The 24,455-nt window shown below is 52.8% G+C and overlaps 1 protein-coding gene across 2 annotated transcripts in view; it reads left to right on the forward strand.

Annotated features, from left to right (window-relative positions):
- Positions 1-23,455, forward strand: part of TTC21A (tetratricopeptide repeat domain 21A) — a 33,634-nt gene extending 10,179 nt beyond the window's left edge. Inside the window, exons 7-29 of one of the 2 annotated variants that reach the window (XM_013973365.2) lie at positions 2,380-2,464; positions 4,538-4,636; positions 5,750-5,942; positions 9,172-9,269; positions 9,428-9,628; positions 10,540-10,669; positions 12,388-12,545; positions 12,753-12,968; positions 13,869-14,107; positions 15,053-15,125; positions 15,238-15,348; positions 15,653-15,791; positions 15,969-16,072; positions 17,499-17,687; positions 18,557-18,667; positions 19,373-19,454; positions 20,195-20,345; positions 20,779-20,940; positions 21,070-21,262; positions 21,356-21,580; positions 22,058-22,178; positions 22,348-22,415; positions 22,951-23,455. In XM_013973365.2, coding sequence (XP_013828819.2) covers positions 2,380-2,464; positions 4,538-4,636; positions 5,750-5,942; positions 9,172-9,269; positions 9,428-9,628; positions 10,540-10,669; positions 12,388-12,545; positions 12,753-12,968; positions 13,869-14,107; positions 15,053-15,125; positions 15,238-15,348; positions 15,653-15,791; positions 15,969-16,072; positions 17,499-17,687; positions 18,557-18,667; positions 19,373-19,454; positions 20,195-20,345; positions 20,779-20,940; positions 21,070-21,262; positions 21,356-21,580; positions 22,058-22,178; positions 22,348-22,415; positions 22,951-23,028 — 3,226 coding nt within the window. In that variant the 3' untranslated portion in view covers positions 23,029-23,455. Of the gene's footprint in view, positions 1-2,379; positions 2,465-4,537; positions 4,637-5,749; positions 5,943-9,171; positions 9,270-9,427; positions 9,629-10,539; positions 10,670-12,387; positions 12,546-12,752; positions 12,969-13,868; positions 14,108-15,052; positions 15,126-15,237; positions 15,349-15,652; positions 15,792-15,968; positions 16,073-17,498; positions 17,688-18,556; positions 18,668-19,372; positions 19,455-20,194; positions 20,346-20,778; positions 20,941-21,069; positions 21,263-21,355; positions 22,027-22,057; positions 22,179-22,347; positions 22,416-22,950 lie in introns of those variants that run through there. The other variant, XM_018067073.1, reaches the window with a different exon arrangement.

Below are 24,455 nucleotides of genomic sequence, written 5' to 3' on the forward strand. Positions count from 1 at the left end.
TTTATCACAGTAATCATAAAACATATAGTACTAATTTTCTTCCTAAAAAGAGTTCATGGACTGTTTTTCCCTGAGTGATCATGAGTCACCAGTACAGTTCAGTTTAATTCAGTCACCCAGTCGTGTCTGAGTCTTCGCGACCCCGTGGACTGCAGCACGCCAGGCCTCCCTGTCCATCTCCAACTCTCAGAGCCTGCTCAAACCCATGTCCATCGAGTTGGTGATGCCATCCAACCATCTATCTCATCCTCTGTTGTCCCCTTCTCCTCCTCCCTTCAATCTTTCCCAGCATCAGGGTCTTTTCAAATGAGTCAGCTCTTCGCATCAGGTGGCCAAAGTATTGGGAGTTTCAGCTTCAGCATCAGTCCTTCTAATGAACATTCAGGACTGATTTCCTTTAGGATGGACTGGTTTGATCTCCTTGCAGTCCAAATTGTCTGTGTGTGTGAGGGGGTGGAATACAAACATACCTTTTCCTTCCCTATGGAAGGATGCTAACTGGAATCGGAGTCTCATACAGAGGCCCTGGTAGGAAACTGGAAGTGATTCCGGCCTGTGCCAGGCCTGGGCTGGCCCTCCACGGCCTCTCTCACAGCTGGCTGGTGTCCTGGGCAGGAACTTCTGGATCAAGAGCTTGCTTTGGAGGCTCCACTTTGGGCCCACAGGATACCTGGAAGCCTGTATGTTTCATCAGTTTCATGTAGTTGATAGTGTCAACATTAGAATGAATTACAGAGTTCTAACCACTGGAGCACCAGGACAGTCCCTCCCCTATTGCTCTTTAAATTTCTGCTCTCTGTAGATGTTTTTCTCTTTCCAGCCCTAATATTGTTCATTTTTTCCTTCTCTTTTAGTTCTCTCCACCAACGTTAAAATAATTTGTTTCTTCCATTAGTCTTGTTAAACAGCCAGCTTTGAGTTTTGTTGAGGCTATGATATCCTTGTTTCCTAATTGATTAATTCTGCTCTTTATTATTTCCTGCTAACTACCTTCTGTGGAGGTACTCTGTTGTTATTGTCTAACTCTTGAGTTGGATGCCTGGCCATTCTAAATCTTCTTTTAGAAGATAAGCATTTAAGTCTATAGACGTCCCTTGAGGTACCATTTAACAGTGTCTACACATCTGGATATTTCAATAGTATCTTCAGTATCATTTGGTTGTGAGACTTCTCTAACATTGGTTCTGATTCGTTTTTAGTCCATACGTCATTTTAAAAGTGTTTTTTATTTAATTTCTAAATTATGAAATTCACAGTGCCTTCAAAATCATCATCAATGCCTAGAACTCTTTGCATGTTGACTCTGCCTAGTTGTGTTGAAAGTTGATATGTTAATTAGAGGAATTGTTAAGCAGAAGGACCATTCCCTAATCCGGCTGAAAAATATGAAATTTCCTATAAAGAAACAAAATATTGAAAATTCCAGGGAATTCCCTGGTGGCTCAGTGGTAAAGAATCTGCCAGCCAGTGCAGGAGACATGGGTTCGATCCCTGGTTCAGGAAGATCCCACATGCCCCACAGCAGCTAAGCCCATGCACTGCAAGCTCTCAGCCTGTGTTCTAGAGCTCCCCACCCCCAACTACTGAAGCCCGAGTGCTCCAGAGCCCATGCTCTGCAACAGAAGAAGCCACCACGATGAGGAGCCCACTCACCACAACTAGAGAGTGGCCTGTGCTCGCCACAACTAGAGAAAAGCCCCTGTGGCAACAAAGACCCAGCACAGTCAAAAATAAATAAATAACTAAAAAAAAGAAAACTCTGTAGTGTGGTCAGGAGCCGCGCCTCCCAAGTGACACATGATGGAAACCAAAGTTTCCATCGTACAGCTGCAGACTTGACCCCCTGCCCCCTGACCCTGGTACCACAGTCATGCCTGTGTAATTTGGGATATAAATAGGTTTCTGTCATGAAGACACCCCCAAATAAGGGACTTAACATGAAAGGTTATTCCTCTCTCAGGGAAAAGTTTGGATGGTGGGCCAAGACAAGGATGACAGCTTAACTCTCTAGGGCCCCACGCCCCCTTCTCCCTACTGTCCTATTCCTAGGATGTGGCTCACATGGCCCACGTTCCAGCCAGCAAGAAGGAGGAAAGAGAATAAATGGAAGTCATGCTGTAGGGATACCGCTGGATGTACCCTGGGCACTTTCGCTTGCATCCTATTGGTCAGAACTTAGTCACATGGTCACACATGAGCTGCAGAGGGAAGCTGGGAAATGTAGTGTTTATTGCAGTAGCCACATGCCCCAGCAGTTCAGCAGGTTCTATTAAAAGAAGGGGAGGATAGATGTTAGGAGACAATCAGAAGATGCCACCACACCATCCTAACCTTGCCTCTGAACTCTCTCAATTCACATGGGTCCTCTTCCTATTTCAGAATCCTCGAAAAAGACCAAAGCAATATCGATGCTTGTCAAATTCTAGCTGTGCATGAGCTCGCAAGAGAAGGAAACATGACTATGGTGAGTTCTTTCAAGACTCAGAAGTTGAACCTTGAAACCAACCCAGCCAAGGAGGTACCCTCCACAGCACCTCCACCCCCAAGGCCTTGGAGGGCGCTCCCTGGGACTCAGCTCCCTACGCCCATCCATACCCTCGGGGCTCTGGTTTGGTCTTTGAGCCACACAGTTCCAAAGGCTAGCAGTGAGGCTGACACACTGCTCTGGTTCTGCCTCATGTTCCCTGTGTGACCCAGGCAGGTGTCTCCACCTGGATGAGCCCCAAAGATGCTCATCTGTGAAAATGGAGCTAATTCCACCCACTCTGTATGGTTGTTATAAGGTCCAATTACAGGACATGTAGGACGACTGGGAACAGTGCCCAGTGCGCTACAATAACTTGCTCCATTTCAACTGATGGAAGTCATGATTGTGGTTTGCTGCTGGTTTGGGTTTTGTTTTTGTTTTTGCCACGCTGCCTGGCTTGCGGGATCTTAGTTTTGTGACCACGGATTGAACCTAAGCCCACAGCAGTGAAAGTGCTGAGTCCTAACCACTGGACCACCAAGGAATTCACATGGTTGTGTTCATGTTTCAGGAAATGCCTTTTTTTAAGGGAATGGTTAGCATTGTTCAGATGTTGACCAGGCAGTACCTGGCTCCATGGGCTTCCCAGGTTGCTCAGTGGTAAAGAATCCACCTGTCAATGCAGGAGACATGGGTTTGGTCTCTGGGTCCCCTGGGTCAGGAAGGTCCCCTGGGGGAGTAAATGGCAACCCACTCCAGTATGAGAATCATATGGACAGAGGAGCATGGCTGGCTACAGTCTGTGGGGTCACAAAGAGTCAGACACAGCTGAGCAACTTAGCATGCACCTGGCCATAAACTTGCTCCTAAAACTTGTAGTTTTCCAGAGAAACCCCAAAGAGTCCTCAGATGCAGTCAGAAGCACCTCAAATTCCTAATGAAAACCTCCATGCCCAGACACGTTCTTATTTTCAAAAGGAGTTTGTGTCTTCAGTGAAAACCCTGCCTTCTTAATGAAGACATGGCTTCTGCGGAGAGTGTGACCAGTCAAGAGGCCCTAAGGGGTCATGGCAAGAAAAGGAAGTTTCTGGTTCCTTTTGCCCAGCTCTGAGGTTATGGATTTTATAGAGTGGGGTGAGGTGGAGGGCATGGTCTGTATTTGGTAGGAACCCTCAAAAAGGGCCCTAGCCCTGTCTCTAGTTAGAAACAAGGGGAATAGGCCTGTCCTCAGCTCCGTGAGAACCTGGGGCCCTGAGCAAGCCTCCCAAGGGCCTGGCCTCATGGTTAGGCCCAAGGGCAGTTAGCATTTAATGCCCCTCCTTTGCCCCCATCTCAAACCCTGGGATCTGCCCCTCACCCCAGCCCAGGCTGCATAGTCCTAAGCTTGCAGAGAAGATCCACCCCACCCCATATTCTCTCCTGGTACTTCTTTGCAGCTGTGGACTAAGAACTCACTACCCTACATAGTGAATGGGCAGAAGAGTCCACGAAAGAACACAGGCCTTGGACTCAGTCAGCCATCTAGATGGCTGAGTAACCTTGGTCAGATGACCTTAACCTTTCTGACCCTTCGTCTGCTAGACTGGAAAAGTCAGTTACACTGACTGTCAGAGTCCCTGGGAGGGTTCACTGGAATGACAGAGAGGCATCAATGTGGTGACTCAGGTCAAAATGGAACAGAAGTTTGGGGCCAGAGACCCACCCTGACGGTTTGCTCCTGGGCCAGCCCAAGTGGTTTGGAACTGGCCCGGGTAGGGGAGGGGACCGCTGTGTGTGCACCATACAGCTGGCTTCTGGCACTGTTTGGGGCCGTCTCAAAGGGCAGCTGCTCTTCCCAAATTCGTGAATAAAGGGGCAGTGCTGGCTCTGGGGAGAAAGCCCCTGCGGGCCCCCAAAGTGGTACTGAAGCCTGGGCACACCCAAGGCCAGTTAACTGAATCTCTGGCATTGGTGCGGAGGCCCGAGTGTGTTTCAGATCTCTCAGCTGGTGCTCCGGGCAGCCACCCTTGAGAACCTTTGCCCCACTCCCCTTTTACCTACTACCTTTGACATTGTGTTTTGTTCTTGCAGGCTGCTGAGCACGTTAGGAATCTGATTAAGGCACTGGAAACAAGAGAGCCCCAAAATCCAAGCCTCCATCTTAAAAAAATTCTTGTGGTTAGCAGACTGGTAAGAAAGCTCCTCCCTGGTTTCTGAGCTAGCGCATCTTGTCTTATTCCCAGGGGAGACCGGTGGTTCCCCCAGAAGCTCCCTCAGGACCCCGCCCCACCCTCTCCGGCTTAAACTTGATCTCTCAGTCTAGTGGCCCAGGCCCTGGGGCCCCTGCCTGCCTCCGTCCTATCATGGTATCAGGTGGCCTCTGTCTCCTGTGCCCACATGCCCTTCAGATATGCTGTGAAGACCACGGAAGTGAGATCTGGAAGTGCTTTCAGAGTGGGAGGCGCCCTGTTTGGGGAAAGAGGGCAGCAACACAGCTGTGGAAGAGCAGGGTGCTGGAGCCCCCGCCTCCCATATTCTTTTTGTGAAAGAGTCCCAGGGAGGCTGCCTGCCTAACCCTCTCTGACGCCAGGCTCAGTGCAAACAGAGCAGGCTGCCAAACAGCCTGTCTCTGTCACAACCTTCAGCCCCAGAGAAAAATTTACTAGAAGGAGGACTTCCCAGGTGCTGGCATGGCTAAGACTCCACTCTCCCAATGCAGGAGGCCCGGGTTCCATCCCAGGTCAGGGAACTATATCCCACAGGCTGCAACTAAGAGTTCACATGCCACAGCTAGAGATCCCGTGTGCCCCAACTAAAAAAAAGAAAGATTTACCATAAGGAATTGTCATAAGGGCAGGGGCAGCTCTGGGGAGTCGAATTCCACTGGGATACCCTCTCTCCCTCCACCTCTGTGTCTGATTCTCTCTGCTCATTCTCCATGCACAGCAGGCAATGGGGCTGCTCACAGCCCTCAGGGCCACTTCCCATCAGTGCGACACCAAGAGTTCCCCTCATGCAGCTTCAGTTTGTGAAGAACCTCCTGGTGACTTCTTGGACCAGTGACTATGGCCAGACACGGGACTGGGTCCCTCCGAGGGCTCCATGCCTGGAGGCGGGTCCACACATGTGGCCACCGGGGTTGGGGGGATTCTTTGCGAGCTGGACAGCTACCTGGACACACGGTACTTCTGGGGCTCTCCTGAACACCCCCGAGTCCTGCCAAAGTGTCCCCCATTTGCACATGGCCTTGTTGAGGCAGGTTGGAGTGACCGGTTTCCCCGTCCCTGTGTCTGTTCCTTGCAGTGTGGGAGGCACCAGGGGATTCTGCAGCTGGTGTGTAGCTTCATCGAACGGACCTTCATGGCCACGTCCTCCGACGCCCACATGGCCACCGAGCTGGGCTACCTCTTCATCCTGCAGGACCAAGTGAAGGAGGCATCTCTGTGGTACTCAAAGGCCATGAAGCTGGACGAGAGCAGCGTGGCTGCCTTGACAGGTCTGTGCAGGCTGGGCAGGGAGGGGGGCGGCAGGCTTGGGGGTGGGAGCCAAGCAGGGTGACCTCCATGAATCCAGAAGAGAGGGGTTGGCAAGCATTCTTCCCAGACGGTATGTGAGTTTGGGGGTACATTGTAGGATGGGGTGCCTTTCGAGGCATCTACACATATAGATGCAAGAGGCACAGGAATTCTTGAAAGCACCTCACCTCTGTGGACCCTTCCTCTTCAGGCCCCTGTGCTGAAAGGCCCCCAGAGTGAGTAGTTTTGAGAGTTTTGCTTCCCCATGTGTCCCAGGGCTTCCCTCCCACTTTATACAAATGTCAAGTGAATTTTCCAAAGCCCAGTTTTCATTTTTACACAAAGCTCTCAAATCTGTGGTCTCTAGCAAATCCTAAGACAGAGGTATTTGATTTTAGTGGAGGCAGCCTGGTGATCAGTGCCCCAGGCAAGCCAGCTTCCTGCCCCGGCTCTGAGGAGTTGTGTCTTTTGGGGGCAAAGTCACTTCTTGCTAAACTCCAGGCGCATCTGTGTGGCACAGTCAAAAAACAATCCAAGTGTTTGGTCTTGATTTCTGGTTCAATGCATCAGGCTGACTCCTCGGTCATCGCTTCTTCCTCCCTCCCCAAAACCCCCCAAAGTCACGGGCAACATTTTAGAAAGATGGTGAGTCCCCATAGCAGCCCCAGAAACAGGGTAAGGTGCCTTTGGTAGACCAGGAACTCTGAAGAACTTCGCATTTCTAGAAGATATTAAGCAAATTGCATTCAATCTGGAAGCTCTGAGCAAGTTTAGAAACCTATAAGCCAACATGGGCAGAGACGGGGCAGCTAAAGAAATGAGTAGATCAGCTTTCCCCAGAGGGCTCCAGGAAAAAGAAAAATTAAAAAAAACACACACAAGCTTGGGGTCCTCAGAGGCTGGGAGCAAAATATGTCATGGGGTCATCATCGAGATAACAGGAGGGTTATTGGAAGCCCAATAATGGGATCAAGGAGACTCTTAGCAGGGGTGGGACAGGACAGAGCAAAACAAAGCCCCCCATGATGTCCCACCACCAGCAGGGACATGAAGGGCAAAAAACTTGAATGCCCAACACACAGGCAAAATTCCCTGAAACGTTCCTCCACCAGTCTGAGTCCTTGCCCACTTCCTCAGTTCAAGGGAGAGCCCCTGCTGGTCAGCCAGAAGGGAAGCCCACACACTCCAGCCAAGCCTGAGTCTACACACATGTGTCCTTGACTCATCCGTCTTACCTGGCCCGTCCGGGAAAATCAGGGGCCTTAGCAATTTGAGACATCTGCCCCGGTTGCTAATAGTCATCACTCTAGTCAATTTATAAATCTGCTAGCAGTTTGGAAGAGGGGCCAAGTGAAACATGCAAAGCAGTGGCCCTCTGAGGAACAAAGTTAAGGCCAGATACAGAAAAGACTTTGTCCCCAAAACACCTCCTGTGTTGGCTGACTCTAGAGTCTATTAGGTCCGTGAGTAAAGAACATGCCACTAGGAAAAAAATACAGATAACAAAAAAAGAGTTGCTAAAAATTAAAAATATGATTTTTGCAAAGTAAAAATGTCCATAGATGAGCCAAATAGTGGGACGGATATGACTGAAAACCAAGATGGTGGTGAGGAAGACAGTCAGAAATAAATGTACCCAAATGGTCAAGGAATAAATTGTAAAAAAAAGAAGAGTAGGAACAGAAGGGATTTGTCCTCCCAATATCAAAACACATCAAAACAAGAGTAGTTAAGGATCTCCTTGGTGGCTCAGTTGTAAATAATCCGCCTGCCAATGCAGGAGACACAGGTTCAATCCCTGATCCAGGAAGATCCTGCGTGCCTCAGAGCAGCTGAGCTCGTGCACCACAGCATTGAGCCTGTGCTCTAGAGCCTGCGAGCCACTTCCTGAAGCCTGTGTGCGCTAGAGCCCATGCTCTGCAACAAGAGAAGCCACCACAGTGAGAAACCAGGGCACCGCAGCTATAGAAAATCCCACAGCAGCAGACACAGAACAGCCAAAAAATATATATATTTTTTTAAAAAAGAGAAGTCCGTTTGAGGCCATTCCTGGAATACACAAAACAGATCAACAGGATAGAAACAGGCCTTATGATAAAAATGACATTTCAAACCGATAGAGTTTCAATAATTCATGGTCGAATACCTGACTGTTCTTTACGAAAAAAAATAAAGGTAAACGCCCATTTCACATTATCCTTAAAAATAAATTCTAGATGACTTAGATATTTAAACATAAAAGTTAAATTGGACTTGGGTTGCCCGGGGAATTCTAAGCATAACTACAAACTCAGAAGTTCTAAAGGAAAATATTTGACCAATTTATGTAAAAATTTAAAACTATTGGATGGCAAAAAGGCAGAGAAAAAATAGTTAAAAGGTAAAAGGCAAACTAATGGAAAATGTCTGTAACAAGGATTATATATGAAGAGAATAGAAAGTGATAAAAATCCATCCAAAGAAAAACAGGAAAAAGCTATGAACAGGAAAGTTACAGTAGAAAAGGCCACTAAATATATAAAAAGATGTCCATTCTCCCTAAAAAAATTTTTTTAAAAAGTGAATTAAAACAAGTTATTCACTCTTTAGCACGGTAAAGAGTAAATAAAGCATGTTTGTGAGGTCGTGGGGAAAGAAAAAAATACTTCCGAATTCTTGACAGTAATATTAATTCAAATATCCTTGGAGGGCAAGCTGGCCTTATCTATCAAGGTTTTAGATGTACATGCCCTTTGACATCATCTCTACATAAGGAGTTAGAACCCACAAAAATGTTGACCATGGCATTGTAATATTTAAACCCTGAAAACCAATGAAATGTGAAACGAGGAGTCCTTCAATAGTGCAGTAGTTAGATAAATGGTTACATCGGCAGTGAAATATTATGTCACCATTGAAGAGAATGGGGTAATTAATATGAACGGATGGGAAAATACACTCTCCACTAATAACATGCAAATGCTTTGCAAGATGTTTGAAGAAATACAGCCCAATCTGTTCATATTGATTCTCTCTAGAGAAAGACACGCTGAAAGCAGAATGTGAGCTGGGGATGTTTTCCTTGCCCTACGATTTGAACGCTTCCCCATGAGCACACACCACTGTTTGAGCTTATGAAGACACGGGAAAGGGTCCCTGCTGTCCGCTGTCCCTTGGCCTGCTGGCTCTGCCACAGAGCTGGCTGTTCATCCCAGTTCTGTCCCCTCCCAGGGATGATCTGGTGCCAGATCTTAGACGGCCACCTGGAGGAGGCCGAACACCAGCTGGAATTCCTGAAGGAGGTGCAGCAGTCCCTGGGGAAGTCCAAGGTCAGAGCTCTGTGGGGGCCGAGGTTGCCCTGGGATCCCGCCCCCGCCACACCCCCTCCCTTTTCCCACCCCTAGTTGCCCCTTGACTTCCGCTGCTCCTTGGCCGTCCGGCTCTGCCTAGTGGGCACTGCCTCCAAGACCCGGGCCTGCTCCTACAGGTGCTGGTTTTCCTCCAAGCCCTCCTGGCATCCAAGAAGCATAGAGGGGAGCAGGAGGCCACGACGCTGCTAAAGGAGGCCGCCGAGCTGCACTTCTCTGGCATGCAGGCCCTCCCCATGAGCTCCGAATACTTGGAACGGCTGGACCCCACCTTCCTGGTCTGCATTGCCAAGGAGTACCTGGTCTTTTGCCCTAAGCAGGTTAGAGGAGGGTGCTTCTTCGTGGGGCGGGCAGTGGGGGTTGGACTGGTGAACAGGTCTGGGCAGAGGCACAACCTACCTGGCCAGTCACTAGGTTGCTTGGGCCTCGGGCAGTCAGGGAGCCCAGTGCTTTTCACATTTGCACGTGTAACATGCCAATCACCCAGGAAGTGGGGCACAAGCCCTGCGTCTCCCAGGTGATGCTCATGCTGCTGGTCCAGGGACTGCACGTGAGGAGCGGGGCACTGGCCTCCGTTCATCCCAGGGAGGAACTGGGCTCCCTCTCCTCCCAGTGTCTTCTAAGAAGTATTTTGGTCTTTCCTTGTTTGTCCAGCCTTCCCAGACAATTGAGATTCCCTGTGGGCAAGGATTGTATCTTACATGCTTTAATATCCCCCAAGTGCCTCGTAATGCCATCCCACAAATATCTACTGAGGGTACCACCATGAGCCAGATGCCATGCTTGATGGGGGGCTCAGAGGTGAACAAATTGAGTCCCCATTCTCAGCTCTTGGACAGAGTAGCACAGAGTGGATGGTAAATGTGTGTGTGAAGCATGAAAGTGTTAGCTACTCAGCCATGTCTGACTCTTTGCTACCCCGTGGACTGTAGCCCGCCAGGCTCCTCTGTCCATGGGATTCTCTTGGCAAGAGTACTGGAGTGGGCTGCCATTCCCTTCTCCAGGGGATCTTCCCGACCCAGGGAATTGAACCTGGGTCTCCTGCGTTGCAAGCAGATTCTTTACCATCTGAGCTACCAGGGTAAAATAAAGTAAATAAAAATGAGCGAAGTAACTACAGTAAGTAGAAATAAAGTAGGATAAAGTAAAACACATGTGGAATAAAATCCCTTCACTGAGAGTGTTTTCTGAGTGCTCCAGGAGAATAGGGCAAACCCTTGTGTTCTTGCAGCCCCGGTCTCCAGGCCAGATCGTGTCTCCTCTTCTTAAGCAAGTCGCTGCGATCCTCAATCCTGTGGTCAAGGTGGCACCAGCCCTGACTGAGCCGCTGTATGTGATGGCCCAGGTCAAGTATCTCTCAGGTGAGCCAGTGCGTCCCTGTGGCTGGCGGGGAGCCCCGGGTGAGTGTCTGCAGGCGCCCTGCCTGGGATGCTCCACATGCACACCTTCACCCTCAATCACCAGGTGTGCCCACTGTCCCCAGCCTCCAACACCCCTGACTGCTCACCAGCAGGGGTCTCTCCCAGCCTCCCTTTTGCTGATTGCTTGCTTGGTCTGTACCAGCTGACAGTCACTGAACCCGACGATACACCAGCACTGCTCTGATCCTAGGGGACAGCAGTGCTCAGAACAAGAGAAACTCCACCCTGGAGTTTGTGTTCTGGTAAGGGTACGTGGACATAAAGCGCAGTGTTATTGTTAGGACATGACCGTGCGAGGGAGGAAATGAAAGCCAGAGAGGGGATGTAGGGGTGGCAGTTCTTAAAAGGCAGTCAGGAAGGCCCCGAGGGAGGGGGTCCCTGTGCCATTAGACTCGCAGAGCCTCATGGGCCAGAACAGTCCCCATCCAGCCTCTCCTAAATCAACGCCTGGATCCTGGAGAAAGAGGGAAGGATGGGGAGAACCCTCGGTGGGGGCCTGTTGTGCTCTCGGAAGTCTTTGCTCCCCATGACTTTTCACCCCCATCAGCTTGAAAGTCAAGCTGATCTCTGGTGTCCAGAGGCTTCAGAATGCCATGGCGCGTCTGTGTGCTCTGCACTCTATGGGTTGCACTCTGCCTAGAGCTCCTGGTCTTCATCCTCAGTCCTCCCAGTGTTCATCAGAGTGCCAGGTTTACCCACTGCTCCAAGGTCTCCTGGGTACAAGGTGAGGGCAGGCCCTCCCTGCCCTGCCAGACACACACACACACACACAAGGATGCTGGCAGATACCAGCGCTTTAGGGACAAAGCAAGGTCTCCAGCTGCTCAGGTTGTCATGGTGACACCTTCATATTTCTGCAGCACAATTGAAGGCTCAGGGAGTTTGGGACCCGGAAGCAAGTGCTCTCCACCCACTGGTTGATGGACCCCAAGCAGGAGCTGTTGAGGGACCTGGCAACAGAGGAAGGAGGGTCTCCCACCAGCTCTCTCTACCCTGCCCCTGAGTTGCCACTGCCTCCCACTTAGGGTCAGCCTGGCACAGGAAGGCCTCTGGGCCCCAACGTGCCAAGGCATTCAGAGCGCAGTCTCAGGAGCCCACGGCCCTGGACGTAAATACTGACTTCGTCCCTTCGGAGCTGAGTGACTTAGATCACTAAAGTTCCAGTCCTGCATCTGAAAGACAGGCATGATAATACCACCTTGGTGGGGGAGGGGGGTGGGGGCAGACATTAAACCAGCCTTTCTAAAGTACTTTGCCTGTGTTGGCACAGAGCGGGTGCTTCTCAAGTTGTGGCTGTCATGGTTGCAGCTATTATTAGGTTTTGTTCTGCTCTTAGGTATGGAAGTTGAGACTTCAGTGTTCCCCTGAGCCTCCAGACGGAGCAGTGAAGTGACTTAGCCATCTCCCTGAGGGTACAGAAGGAAGGGAGGTGTCACACCAAGGTTTGCATCTCCTGGCTGTTGTCTGGGTCAAGGCAAAAACTAATAGTAGTTCTAATTTTAGGAGGAGAACTCTGAGTCAAGCTGAACAGACATGGGATAAAAATGCCCAGCATATTTCTGGGAAACAGGACACGTAAAATTCCTTCTGCCTTTACGTGGTGGGTCCTGAGAGTCCCCAAGGATCCCTGGATGTAGGGGTTTGTTTCCTGTTTCTAGGGGAGTTAGAGCATGCCCAGAGCACCCTGCAGCGTTGCCTGGAGTTGGACCCCACCTCCGTGGACGCCTATCTCCTCATGGCTCAGATCTACCTGGCTCAGGGCAACTTTGCCATGTGCTCCCACTCCTTGGAGCTGGGCGTCAGCCACAACTTCCAGGTGGGGGTCCCCGATGCCCTGTCGCTGCTCAGCATCCTACAGCCCCACTAGCTTCAGCCCCTACTCGCCTTGGGAGAGTAGCCCCAGGAGCTGCCAGAATCCCTCAGCCCCTTCTGCTGGCCCAAAGGCGGGGACTGGCTCCGTGGGATCCTGTGGCTTTCTCCCCTCCGGGAGCTGGAGCCCCATACTCTGCTGACGCTCCTCTAGGTCCGAGACCACCCCCTTTACCACTTCATCAAGGCCAAGGCCCTCAACAAGTCTGGGGACTATCCAGAAGCCATAAAGGCACTGAAGATGATCATAAAATTACCAACTCTGAGGACGGAAGAGAACAAGAAGTTCCGTGGGCCCTGCGTGCGCCCCAGCGAGCGGGTGTCCATCTTACTGGAGCTGGCAGATGCCCTCCGGATGAACGGGGAGCTGGTGAGAAATGCCTTGCTCTGTTCTCTTGCTGCTGGCGCATGCTGGAGGGCCAGGGTAGGCCTGGGAACCAGGCTCTTTGATTCTGGCTGGTGTTTCCTTGTACTTTAGTTTAGCTTTTATTCATTTGGGAGTATCCCTCTCCCCTACTTTAAAGGCTTCAGTGGCTCCCACACCCTCAAGATAAACTCCAAACCCTCCTGAGTCGTGCATGATCTGTCCCCTGCCAACCTCACTGTCCCCAGAAGGATGTCAGGGAGGCAGAGCACAAGGCCCACCAGGGCCACCACACGTGGTTGTGCAGTTGGGCAGTGCACCTCTCCAGTGGATGCCGCTTACATCACCTTGGAGTTTTGCAGTGAGCAACCTGCTCAGCTGTATGGGGCGGCCCTGGGACCTTGGAAGGTCTGGCTGGACAAAGGCATAAAGGACCAAAATGGGCAAAGAGAGTAACTTTGTTAGAATAATCAAGAGTACAAATGCAATGAAGATACAATTCAAATACACCCTTATGTGCCCAGTTCCATGGATAGAGAGGCCTGGCAGGCTACAGACCGTGGGGTCGCAGAGTCGGATGCAACTGAGTGCCTAACACTAACTAACCATAACACAAAAATACCTTTGACTGAAAGCAGGAAGGTATAAGGAGATGCGTCCATAGGTCTCTCATAGGAAGAAATTACCTTCAGACTTTGAGGTGCTCAGGAACAAGTTCTCACAGTCAGGGATTTCATGTCCCCCAGCTGGCCCTGCCCTCCAGGAACAGTGGCCCTCCACCCTGAGAGGTTCGCTCTCTCTGTCTCCTTCCTGCCGCTCTAAAGTGGGGATGGGCCATCCTCTCCCTGGCTTCCAGGTATGGTGGGTGAGAGCAAATGGAAGGTCTGTTGGGTTTCCTTGTCTTAGCACGAGGCCACCAAGGTCATGCAGGACGCCATCAACGAGTTCAGCGGCACGCCGGAGGAGATGCGCATCACCATCGCCAATGTGGACTTGGCCCTGAGCAAGGGCAACGTGGACCTGGCGCTGAGTGTGTTGCAGAGCATCACGCCCAAGCAGCCCTGCTACATGGACGCCAAGGAGAAGATGGCCAGCATCTACCTGCAGACCCATAAGGACGCCCGCCTCTATATCGGGTGCTACCGGTGAGCCCCGGGCGGCGCACTGACCGCCCCTGTCCCAGTGGTGTGTCAGGAGTGTTTTCTCCAGATCGTCTTCTTTGCCCCAGGGCTTCACAACGTGTTCTCAGAGTGTGTTTGACAAAAGTAGGGAATTTCCTCTGGTGAGAATCTGAGTGTAATCTGTCGGTCAGTCAGGCCAACCTGCTGCTGAGTTGTAAGGACACAGGAGTGAGTCTTCCCTGAGTTCTGCTTGCCCCTCATTATGGTTCACATCCTGGTGGGAACCATGGCTCTGCCCCAGCCCCTGACGTGGGGAAATTTCCATGGGGAAATGTTCAGCGGCTTGGGTGTAACCAATGTGAGTGAAGGAGGATGGAGAGCCGGGATTGGGAGCCCTCAGCAATTTTCTCTACAATTTGACATTGGGACCTCAAGGGTACCTTTCCTGTCCCCTTCCTCAGGCAAGACTCCATCTAGGCAATTCGGGAGGAAGGGGAGGTGATGCCACGAGCAGTGGGAAACCAATAAACAGTGAGATGACATGGTCTCATTGAAGGTTTAGAAAAAGTAGGCTGGGACTTCCCTGGTGGTTCAGTGGTAAAGACTCAGTGCTTCCAATGCAGGGCCCAGTGGGTTCAATCCCTGGTCAGGGAGTTAAGATCCCCACATGCCATGTGAGGCTTGGCTGGGGGAAAAAAAAAAAAAGGCTGCCTCATGAAGAAGGTTCTAGGCATTTGGGGTGGAGGCCAGAGGAGTGGGTGGAAGTCCTGGCCATGGTCCAGATAACAGACGAGGAGAGCCTGAACCAAGGGAGCTAGCACCACGTCCCATCTGAGCTGAGAAGCACTGGGTGATGAATAAGTGAGTGAATGCATGGGTGTCGGACAGAATGAGGGAGAAAGAGAAGAGACGGATCCAGGAATAGGAAGGATGCACAGAGCTGAGCTAAGGTTTTGGTTACTTTTGCAGGGAGCTCTGTGAACATCTGCCTGGCCCCCACACCAGTCTGCTTCTGGGTAATGCTTTCATGAACATTCAGGAGGTGAGTGAAGGTGTCGTGACCTCACTAAGTGGCTACACCCCGCACCCACCCTGTCCAATCTCGCTTCTCCAGTAAGGGAGAAGAGAGAGATGGCAGACACTTTCCCCACCAGCCAGAGAAGGCCCTGGAGGTCTACGACGAGGCCTACAGAAAGAACCCACATGACGCGTCCCTGATCAGCCGGATTGGGCAGGCTTATGTGAAGACCCACCAGTACACCAAGGTCAGGCCATGCTGGGGTAGGAAGGGGCAGGGAGGGCCAGCCCAGCAGGGGAGATGGAGGAGGTGGGGGAGACCCCCCTGAACAGGGTGCCAAGGAAAGGGCTCAGCAACTCCCCACCACCCCCTAACACCTGCTGAGGCGGAGGCGCAAGCCCTGTGCCAGGCAGGAGGCCATTGCATCTGAGGCTTCTGTGTTCTGGAGGGGTACACAGGCATGGTGACTGCATGGTTGGGGGGAGGGGCACAGTGTGAGGTGCCCATGTGCGAACTCAGACCTGATGCCCCTATTTCCTGTGTGCACGAAGGCAATTAATTATTATGAGGCCGCCCAGAAGATTAGCGGACAGGACTTTGTGTGCTGCGATCTGGCCGAACTGCTCCTGAAGTTAAAGAAGTTCAACAAAGCAGAAAAAGTTTTGAAGCAGGCACTGGATCATGACTTTGGTGAGCGCACCCCAACTGTCTTCCCTAGCCTGCCTTCGAGCAGACATACTCCCTCTTCTCCTGCAGGATGGGGCAGGGGACAGGCACTGGCTGGGGCCCTGAACCCAGCCCCCATCCTCCCCCAACCCCCCACTCCCCAGGGCCCAGGAAACACTACTTTGAGTTTCCATTTTGCAGTCAAAGACATCCCATCCATGATGAATGATGTCAAGTGCTTACTTTTGCTGGCCAAGGTTTACAAGAGTCATAAAAAAGAAGATGTGATGGAAACTTTGAACAAGGTAATTGACAAGTAGACTCAAGCTGTCTATCTGCCATTTCCTGATGGAAGCTGAAGACAGGACTGCAGGTCTGGAAGGCTCCAGGCCTGGTCCTCTAAAGAGGATCTAGGTTACACCTCTGACCTCCACCTTCCATTTATCCCCCCACCCTTGCTCTTTTATTGATTGTGCACGGAAGTGCTCGAAACCCGCCTGGGCTGGACTGGAGAAGGCAGGGAGGAAGACAGTGCCTTTGTCCTCAAGGATGCTTGTGCTGTTATTAATAGACAATGCCAGCAGCTCTCATGCATTGAACGCTCTGTGCTGAGTTCTGTACTAGGCTTTTTGCCTTATTTAATTCTCACAGTAGCCCTTTGAGCTAAGCACTGTGACATTCCTGTTTAACAGATAAGGCTCAAAGAGGTTAAGAAATGTACCCAAAGTCACACTGCTAGTAAGTGGTGGAGCTGAGATTTGAACCAGCGTTGGACCGTCCCAACCCATAGTCTCCTGCTGGGAGTGCTATGTGCTCGCCAAGTCGCTTCATTCGCGTCCGCCTCTTTGCAACCCTCTGGACCATAGCCCACCAGGCTCCTCTGTCCATGGGATTTTCTCGGCAACGATAGTGGAGTGGGTTGTATGCCCTCCTCCAGGGGATCTTCCCAACGTAGGGACTGAACCTGCATCTCTTACGTCTGATGCGCTGGCAGGCAGGTTCTTTACCACTAGCACCACTGAGAAGCCCCTGCTAAGAGACTCCTAGCCATTTTTTCGCTTCCTCTTCACTCTTCGTACCCAAGGGTGTGGCCTGGCACTTGCCCCTGGGGCATGTCTCTGTGGTTGTAGACTATCTCTGACTGCTTGACCTGACTTATCCTCGGGGTTTCCCACTGGATTTCCATTCCTCAGTCTGGCCTTCAGGGAACCCAGGGCTGATCTGTGCCCACTACCCACTGGCCTCATTGTTTCCTCTTGCCCCAATGCTCTCTGGCTACTCACTTAATCACTGTTATGTCATGGCTATTTGTGGGGGCTGCCTCAAATTCCCAGCAGGACACTTCAAAACAAATGCACCCAACAAAACACAGCCTGTGCTGAACACCTACTGTGTGCCTGTTCTAACCTATTGGACAGCTGGGGTAGATCAGACACAGCAAGTGCCAGGTGTGATGGAAACAGGTGAATGAGCAGAGGACAATGGAGTGTTTTGTTGTTTGAGAGCCTTTGCTCCTGCTCCTGCCCCCACGGCAGTGCCAGTTTGCCTCCTGGGTACTCAGCCAGCAGCCTTGCCTGTCCAGAGTGACCCAGATTTGCTCAAGGGGAGCTGAGATGCCCTTGCTTAGACAGCTAGCTCTGAGATGAGAGCTTGGAGGCTTGCTGTGAATTGGCCTGAGACCTGGCACTTCAGGCTCTGGGTTGCTCACGCAGAGTTTCCTGGTTTCCCTAGGCCATGGACCTCCAGTCTCGGATCCTGAAGCGTGTTCCCCTGGAGCAACCAGAAATGATCCCCTCCCAGAAGCAACTGGCAGCTTCCATCTGCATCCAGTTTGGGGAATACTACCTGGCAGAGAAGGAGTATGCCAAGGCAGTGCAGTCTTATAAAGATGCCCTCTCCTACACGCCTATTGACAATAAGGTGGGGTCCTTGGAATGAGATCCTTGTCCTTGCCTTGAGACACAAAGCCTTGCAGAGCTCCCTGACTATGGATGGAGGCTGGTTCCTTCTCTGTGGTTCCCTGCAAAGGGCACAGACCCCTGGTGTAGGCAGGCCTGCCTGCTGATCCCAGGGCTCTCACCCACTGCAGCCCTTGGTGGCAAGTGTAGCATTTTCAGGTCCCCCTTGCAGGTGGGGAGAGGACATTGTGGCTGCCAGGGGCTTTTCTGGGCATAAAGCCCAGGCTAAGCTTGCAGGGAGGTTTAGGGTCATGTGAGAGGCATGGCTGCAGGTAGGAAATGGTGGCTGGAGTTCACTCGAGGAGAGGAGATGAAGAGCTTAGTGACAGACCCATTCATTTATTTAACGTGTTCTCATTTAACAAATTCCCAATATGTGCAAGCCAGGTACTGGGCCAGGACTTACAGACACACTGGGGCAAGACAAGGTCCCTGCCCTGGGCACTGGGTACAGACAAGTACATAGGCAGTTCTGACAGCATGTGATACCCACAGAGGGGTCAGGACACTTGCGAACTCAGATAAGGGGTACCTGTTCCAGAGCCTGGGGCGCAGAGGGCTTCTCAGAGGAGATGAGATCAGAGCCAAAGCCGAAGGATCAATATGAGCTCAGTGGGCCCTGCCTCTCAGCGGTTAGTTAGAAAAAGTCATGACGATACAGTACTGGGTGGGAGAGGGGGAGAGCCAGAGACATCATCCCAGCGGGTCAGAGACGTGCTTTCATGCTTTGAAGGCAGAGCTGACATAGCGTGGGCGTGCGAGGATGAGGCCTGGGTGCCTGAGCCTTCCCATGACGTGCGTCGGTTGCTCACCGTCTCGGGGCCTGTCCAGGTGGCGCTGGAGCTGGCAAGGCTCTACCTGCTGCAGGGACAGCTGGACCTGTGTGAGCAGCACTGCGCCGGCCTCCTGCAGACCGAGAAGGACCACGAGACAGCCGCCGTGGTGAGAGGCTGCTGCCCGGGCCCCCACGGCCACGGGGCAGGAAGCTGCGGCCCAGGCCCCCACAGCCATGGGGCGGGAGGCTGCGGCCCGGGCCCCCACAGCCACAGGGCCGGCTGCTTCCGAGCCCGGTGACCCGCTCCACGGGGCTGTGGGGCAGCAGGGGATTCAGCACTGGATCCGTCACCCCGGATGGGAGGGGTGGGCTGGCAGCAGGGGGCAGCAGCGTCTTCCCTCCCGGGCCACATCCGAGGGGAGAGGGTGAGGCTCATTCACTCCAGGGGAAACCACACCCACTGGTAAAGGCCAGGCAAGGACAGGTTCCTGGGGCTTCTGGAAGTATGAGAAAACAGCCCTCCCCAGTCCTACCCCTCTCTGCCCTGTCACCCAGACCACCTCCAGGGCTGTCTCCAGCAGAGGTGGGTAACCCCCATTCCACACCACTGCCCACATCTGGCAGTTCTCCGACATGGGTGGAGGGGCTGGCCCCGCGGTGTCCACTTTCGGCTTTTCCTGCCTCCTTCCATCCTCACGCCCACCCCTCTCCCCAGGCTGTCCCACCTCCTGTGGGACCTTCTCCCAGTGCCCAGAGACGCTCCCTAGGAAGTTCTTTCCTGCCTCCCCTCCTTTCCCGTCCCCCCTTCCCACCACAGCCTCCCCTCCGTGCCCATGCAAGCTGCTATCCTAGCATCGTGTGCATTCTGACAGGTGATGGCCGACCTGATGTTTAGAAGACAGAAATACGAAGCTGCCATCGACCTCTACCACCAAGTCCTGGAGAAAGCACCAGGTAATTAACTGGCTGCATCAAGCCTGCCCGCCATGAGTGCCTCTGGCAGTTCCCACCCAGCAAGGTCTGCTCTTGCCCAGAAGGGTGGGCCCTCTCCCCTCCTTCCTGACCGGGCAGAGGAAGCCCCTTCCTCTCTGATTGTTCCCAGAGAGGCAGGAAACTGATAAAGTCCCAGTGGAACGTGCTGGCCCTTTCCCAGTCCAAGGGGCCAGTTCCTGGTCTCAGGCAGGGCAGTGTTTGGTCCTGCCTGTCTGTCCCCAAACCCCAGACACCTCCCCTTGGGAGGTCACAGTCTCCTGGAGGTGGCTAGAAATTCTCCCCTGACATGTAGCTCTCTTCCCACTCACTGTAGCATAAAACCACCCTGCCTTGCTGAGGAAGGGGCCAGACATGAATAAGAGGCTAGAGCTCCAGCCAGGCCCATGTCAGTCACCCAGAGGCCCAGCAGATCACAGCTATTAGGAATGCAGGTCTTGGAGTCAGACCTTCTAGGTCTGAATCCTGGTCTTCCACTTACCTGATGTGTAACCTTTGGCAGATTACTCAAATTCTTTCTGCCTCAGTCTTCTCATCTATAAAATGGGAGCAATAAGAGTGACTACTTCATTGTGTCTCAGTGGAGCTGCTGGGGTGGCCATGTTCAGCCCAGACCAATAGTATCTCCTGGTCCTCTCTGCTTCCCCCTACCTGATTCAGCTACTGGTTATCACAGCCTGGAGGTTTCTGCTCTCTTATTTTAGACAATTTTCCTGTATTGAACAAACTAATCGATCTGCTACGAAGAAGTGGCAAACTTGAGGACGCCCCAGCCTTCTTTGAATTGGCCAAGAAGATGTCCAGCCGGGTGCCTTTGGAGCCAGGGTTCAATTACTGCAGAGGCATCTACTGCTGGTGGGTTGGGGTGGGTGTCTTGGCAGGTGTGTGTACGTGTGTTTAGTCACTCAGTCATGTCTGACTCTTTGCAACCCCATGGACTGTAGCCCACCAGGCTCCTCTGTCCATGGGATTCTCCAGGCAAGAATACTGGAGCGCGTTGCCATTTCCTTCTCCGGGGATCTTCCTGACCCAGAGATTGAACCCAGGTCTCCTGCACTGCAGGCAGATTTTCTACCATCTGAACCACTAGAATGTAGGAGGCTCTCCCCAACAGACGTGCTGGGCTTTGCCAGGGAAGCCGAAGCTCAGCTTCCACATCGGGAAATGGGGAGACCAGAGATCCTGCCCTTGCTTTGCGCAGATTCTCGGAGTGACCCCTGAGTGTTCCTGTTCTCCCTGGGCCTCAGTGACTTTATCTGATTCTTGGGGTTACTCTTCTCTGCTACAGGCACATAGGACAGCCCAACGAAGCCCTGAAGTTCCTAAACAAAGCGCGCAAGGACCGCGCTTGGGGCCAGAGCGCCACCTACCACATGGTGCAGATCTGTCTGAACCCAGACAACGAGATCGTGGGCGGAGAGGCTTTCCAGAACCTGGTGACCGAGAGCAAGTGAGGGCCCAGATGGCTGGGGGTAGGGAGGGAAGGCAGGGAGAGCCCTCAGCCTCTGGATTGAGGTCTGGCAAGGGCCTCTTGGGCAGGCCAGGCCAGCACCCTCATGCTCAGCCTCAACGCCCGCAGCTTCACCAGCAGGAAGGAGTTGGAGCAACATGGCGTGCGCACTGCCGAGAAGCTGCTGCGAGAGTTCTACCCACACTCGGCCGGGGGCCATACCCAGCTGCGGCTTCTGCAGAGCCTGTGCTTGCTGGCGACCAGGGAGAAGGCCAACGTGGAGGTGGCCCTGAGCACCTTCGTTGAGATGGCACAGGCTGAGGTGCACTGGCTCCCGGGATGGGCGGGCGGGCAGGCGGGCGGCATGTTGAGGCGGAGGGCCGGGCGCCAAGATGCCTGCTTCCCGCCCGCACAGAAGGACAGCGTCCCCGCCCTGCTGGCCATGGCGCAGGCCTGCTCCCTGCTGAAGCAGATCCCCAAGGCACGCACGCAGCTGAAGCGCCTGGCCAAGGCCCCATGGGCACTGGCTGAGGCCGATGACCTGGAGAGGAGCTGGCTCCTGCTGGCTGATATCTACTGCCAGGGCGGCAAGTTTGACCTGGCCTCGGAGCTGCTGCAGCGCTGCGTGAAATACAACAAGGCGAGGGGTGCATCGCCGTTGGGGCTGTTGTGGGGGTGGTGTGTGTGTGAGAGGCACTGGGGCTTTGTGGGCAGAGATGCAGGGATAGCAATGAGATGAGAAGAGGCAGGACAGGAGGGGTCTGGTGGACCACAGAGCAGGACGGGAAAGCAAGGCAAGAGGAAGCGAACAGGGTCAAGCCGCCTGCAACAGGGACGCAGAATGGGGAGGAGAGATGAGAAGGGTTCAAGAAATGGAAGGGTGGCATGCAAGGAGGGTTTGGTTGGGTCAGCAGGGGCCTTGGCAGGTCAGAGCAGGAGGGCTGTGAAGGCAGGGGTCATTCTAGTGTAGGAATAGCTGAGAAAAGGGCACCCAGTCCACCCTCTTGCCAGGGCAGGAGGTACTGCCGGAGTCCCTGAGTGGTTTGGGTTACTTCACCCACTGCCCAGCCCTTGCCCCCACTGGGTCCCACGCTGCTCTGACCGGCTTTCCCTGCAGTCCTGCTGTAAGGCCTACGAGTACATGGGCTTCATCATGGAGAGGGAGCAGTCATACAAGGACGCAGCCACCAACTACGAGCTGGCCTGGAAGTACAGCCATTACACCAGCCCTGCCATCGGTATAGCAGTCGGGCAGGCACGCGTTCATGGAGGAGGGACCAGGGCCGGGGGACCACCCTCCCGACCCCACAGCACAGGGCCTCTGATCTGTTTGTGGTGGGGAACCAGAGGGGTTCTCGGGTTATCAGAATGCCACCCACTGTCTTTATCCTCCCTACACCTGGACAGGCTTCAGGCTCGCTTTCAACTACTTGAAAGACAAGAGATTCGTGGAAGCCATCGAAGTCTGCCGTGATGTGAGCCCCTGACAGTGGTGGGAAGGGGCGGGGGGAGCCACTGAAGTCTGCTGTGATGTGACCCCTGACAGTGGTGGGAAGGGGCGGGGGGAGCCACTGAAGTCTGCCGTGATGTGACCCCTGACAGTGGTGGGAAGGGGCGGGGGGAGCCACTGAAGTCTGCCGTGATGTGACCCCTGACAGTGGGGGGATGGGGTGGGGGAAGCCACTGAAATCTGCCATGATGTGAGCCCCTGACAGTGGGGGATGGGGCGGGGGGAGCCACTGAAGTCTGCTGTGATGTGACCCCTGACAGTGGGGGATGGGGCGGGGGGAGCCACTGAAGTCTGCCGTGATGTGACCCCTGACAGTGGGGGAAGCCACTGAAATCTGCCATGATGTGAGCCCCTGACAGTGGGGGATGGGGCGGGGCGGGGGAAGCCACTGAAGTCTGCTGTGATGTGACCCCTGACAGTGGGGGGATGGGGCGAGGGGGCTTGGTGCAGTGGCAGGGAGCCCTGTCTGGTGTCTCATACCCTTTCTTTCTCTGTCCCAGGTCCTCAGGGAACACCCCAACTACCCTAAAATCAGAGAAGAAATTTTGGAAAAGGCCCAAGTGTCTCTGAGGCCCTAGCTGTGGTCAGTGGGAACCAGGGAGGGTGGAAACTCTCAACCTACAGAAGTTTCATGGAGGGGGGGTAGGGAAGTGGGTCAGTGGAGAAGAGAGCCAGAAAATAACATACTCTTCCCCATTTCTGTGTGTGTGTGTGGTTGATTTGAATCAAGCCTAATCTGGTCTAAAGGACATCCCAAAGCTTTAGGCTTTTAAGGCGCAAGGAGCAATTTGACTCTGAAGAAAGATGTCAACCAGCTTAGCTTCCCCTGGGTTCACTGGGCGACTTCTAATGGACCCCACTTTTATCCCAGACTTTCAGGGGCCAAAAGGGAACAAAGAGGTGGTTCAAAAAATACCCTACAGCTCCTAATATTTTTCGGTCAGCCCATACCAGCCTCCCCTCTCCTCTGTGGTCCCCAGAGTCCTGAATTACAGAAGCAACCGCTCCTCCTACCAAGCCGCCCACTGGCAGGGGGCCCACACAGGCCCCCTCTGTCCATACATTCTGCCTCCTCCTCAAGGTTTTCAGCAGGCCTCTGCTGGTCCTTACCAATTTGGGAGTTTGGGACAGACCTCATCACTCTTGCTTCGGGCAGGAAAAATACATCCCAAGAAAAACTAGCTCTGCACTTCAGCTTCAGTAAAAGACAGTGGCTAACTAATTCATCTTCCAGGAACCCTTTAACACCCAAGGGGACAAAAGCAGGGGTCTCTTTGCAGATGAATAATGTTAACTGTAGCTGGCAAGAGGGTGACAGAGGTCACCTTTGCTATGCTCCCAGTACTTCTCTTCCTGTTTTTCAGGATGGCAGTAATGGGCCAGGCTCACCGCAGGGGAAGGAGCTCTGAACTGGAGTCAGGAGGCCTAGAATCTCCCCGTGTGACCTTCCCCTCTGGGTATGTGTCCCCATCTGTGGCAGGAAATTAGACTAGATCTCTGTGTTCTCAAATTACGGTGCAAATCCGTGCCAACGATATACAGCAAACATCTGAAAGTTTCATAACTGTGCTTAAATATCATCCTTATATAATAGAGAAAAATAGCACACAAACTCATGAATTTGTAAGTGCTGTTACATAGACTACTTCTCACTTTTAAGCATATTGATATAATCGATAATAAGTAAAATATTTCGTGGGCTTCCCTGGTGGTTCAGTGGTAAAGAATCCACCTGCCAATGCAGGAGACACAGGTTCAATCCCTGGGTCGGGAAGATCCCCTGGAGGAGGAAATGGCAACCTACTCCAGTATTCTTGCCTGGGAAATCCCATGGGCAGAGGAGCCTGATAGGATACAGTTCTTAGGGTTGCGAAGAGTCAGACCTGACTGACGAAACAACAACAAAATATACTTAGTATGAGTAGAACACAGATAGGGCATATATTTTAAGCTGTCCAGTGACTAAGGTTTGGGAACAGTGAAGAGGTCAGGGTCCCTTCTAGAA

The sequence above is a fragment of the Capra hircus genome, chromosome 22, assembly GCF_001704415.2.
Source record: "Capra hircus breed San Clemente chromosome 22, ASM170441v1, whole genome shotgun sequence".
Classification (NCBI taxonomy): domain Eukaryota; kingdom Metazoa; phylum Chordata; class Mammalia; order Artiodactyla; family Bovidae; genus Capra; species Capra hircus.